This window comes from Bos indicus x Bos taurus, chromosome 10, assembly GCF_003369695.1.
Source record: "Bos indicus x Bos taurus breed Angus x Brahman F1 hybrid chromosome 10, Bos_hybrid_MaternalHap_v2.0, whole genome shotgun sequence".
Taxonomy (NCBI): domain Eukaryota; kingdom Metazoa; phylum Chordata; class Mammalia; order Artiodactyla; family Bovidae; genus Bos; species Bos indicus x Bos taurus.
Genome location: NC_040085.1, coordinates 18,179,968 through 18,181,784, shown reverse-complemented (window position 1 = coordinate 18,181,784; position 1,817 = coordinate 18,179,968). Strand labels below are relative to the sequence as shown.

The 1,817-nt window shown below is 45.6% G+C and overlaps 1 gene segment (V, D, J or C); it reads left to right on the top strand.

The window, feature by feature from the left end:
• The first annotated feature begins 212 nt into the window (after positions 1–212).
• LOC113899483 lies at positions 213–817 on the top strand. The segment is given in 2 exon segments: positions 213–264; positions 441–817. Coding segments are annotated over 2 exon segments (429 nt in total).
• The last annotated feature ends 1,000 nt before the right edge of the window (positions 818–1,817 follow it).

The window sequence follows — 1,817 nt, the reverse complement described above, 5'->3', positions numbered from 1 at the left end:
TCTGGAGAGATTACTGCACAATCTCCCTGGTTGGCTGTGGGTGGAGCTTCCTGTTGAGTGAATGACAGAGCTCAGATGTGACTGGTTCTCAGTAATACTAGTGAGTTCCAGTAAAACTGGAACATTTTGACAGTAAGAACACTTCTCTGGACCCAAGACTCTACACCCTCCAGAGTAGGGGCAAAGGTACCCCAGTAAATGAGCAAGGAGTCATGAAGAGGTGGTGGGAAGCCTTGCTGGGCCTTCTGGGGGTCCAGGTTTGCTGTGAGTCTGGGCTGTCCTAGAGTGCACCTGGGAAGGGAGGGAAGGTGAGCTGACCCAGAGCTCCTAGATGGTCCTACATCCTCATGGGTGTTGCCTGAGATAGCTTACAGGTCTGGAAACTGCATCCATGACTCCCCAGAGACACTGTATGTGTTTGTTTTTCTCTTTCCAAGCAGGGGTGAGAACGATGAAGGTGGAGCAGAGCCCTTCAGTCCTGAATCTCCAGGAGGGAGCCAACTGTACTCTGAGGTGCAATTTTTCTGCCACAGTGAAGACTCTGCAGTGGTTCCAGCAGAATCCTGGAGGCAGCCTCATCAGTCTGTTTTTCATAGCTTCAGGGATGAAGCAGAATGAAAGACTGAGTTCCACAGTGAATTCTAAGGAGCGGTATAGTACCCTACACATCACAGCCTCCCAGCTGGAAGACTCAGCCACCTACCTCTGTGCAGTGGAGGCACAGTGCTCCCAGGTGGCCTGCAGCCTGTACCCAAACTGCAGCTGCCTCAGCCACACCCCTCCATGGGCTGGCATGTGTCCCCACAGTAGCCTTTGATAGCAAGGTTGAGTCAGTCTTTGACTCTGCAGGATCCTAAAGTAGGTAGCAGTAAACTTTGTTGATCAGTTATTAAAAAATAAAATTTTATATGTCAACCTCACAATAATGCTTGTGGGAGAGATATTAGAATTCTCTGAAAATGAGAAACTGTGGTTTTGAAAATTGCTGCTACATTGCAAAGCAAATTTTCATAAGTGTAGAAATTGAAATTGCATGTGATAGTAGCTTTATTGAAAAAGAATAGTATTTTCATGTTTGAATTAACCCATTGAAACAATTACTAACATAGAAAAATAATTTATACTCACTTCCCCTATAAGTAAACAGTGATATGAAGTATAAATAAGCACTTAATTATAAATAAGTCATGAAGCCACTTTTAATCTTCTATTCCCTCCACAAGTTACAGAGAATGTTAGTGACAACATTAAAATGTCACTGGATAGGGGGAGGAGCCAAGATGGCGGAGGAGTAGAATGGGGAGAATACTTTCTCCCCCACAAATTCATCAAAAGAGCATTTAAACGTCAAGTAAATTCCACAAAACAACTTCTGGATGCCGGCAGAGGACATCAGGCACCCAGAAACGCAACCCAACTCTTAGAAAGGAGGTAGTAAAAAATATTAAAGACAAAAAAAAGAGACAAAAGAGGGAGGGATGGAGTTCCGTCCCGGGAAGGGAATCTTAAAAAGAGAGAAGTTTCCAAACACCAGGAAACCTTCTCACTGCCGAATCTGTGCCGAGCTTTGGAAGCACAGAGGGCAACATAACAGGTAGGAAAAATAAATAAACAATTAAAACTCGCAGATTGAGAGCCCTACGGTAATTCCCCCAGCAGAGAAGCAGCGCAGATGCCTGAATCCGCCATTAGCAAGCGGGGGCTGGGTAGGGAGGCGCGGCGTGGGCTGCATCGCTGAGAGTAAGAATCTGGCCTAAATACCCTGAGCGCTATCTGAGCGAAATAATTTGGGCTAGCAAACCAGACTGTGGGATATC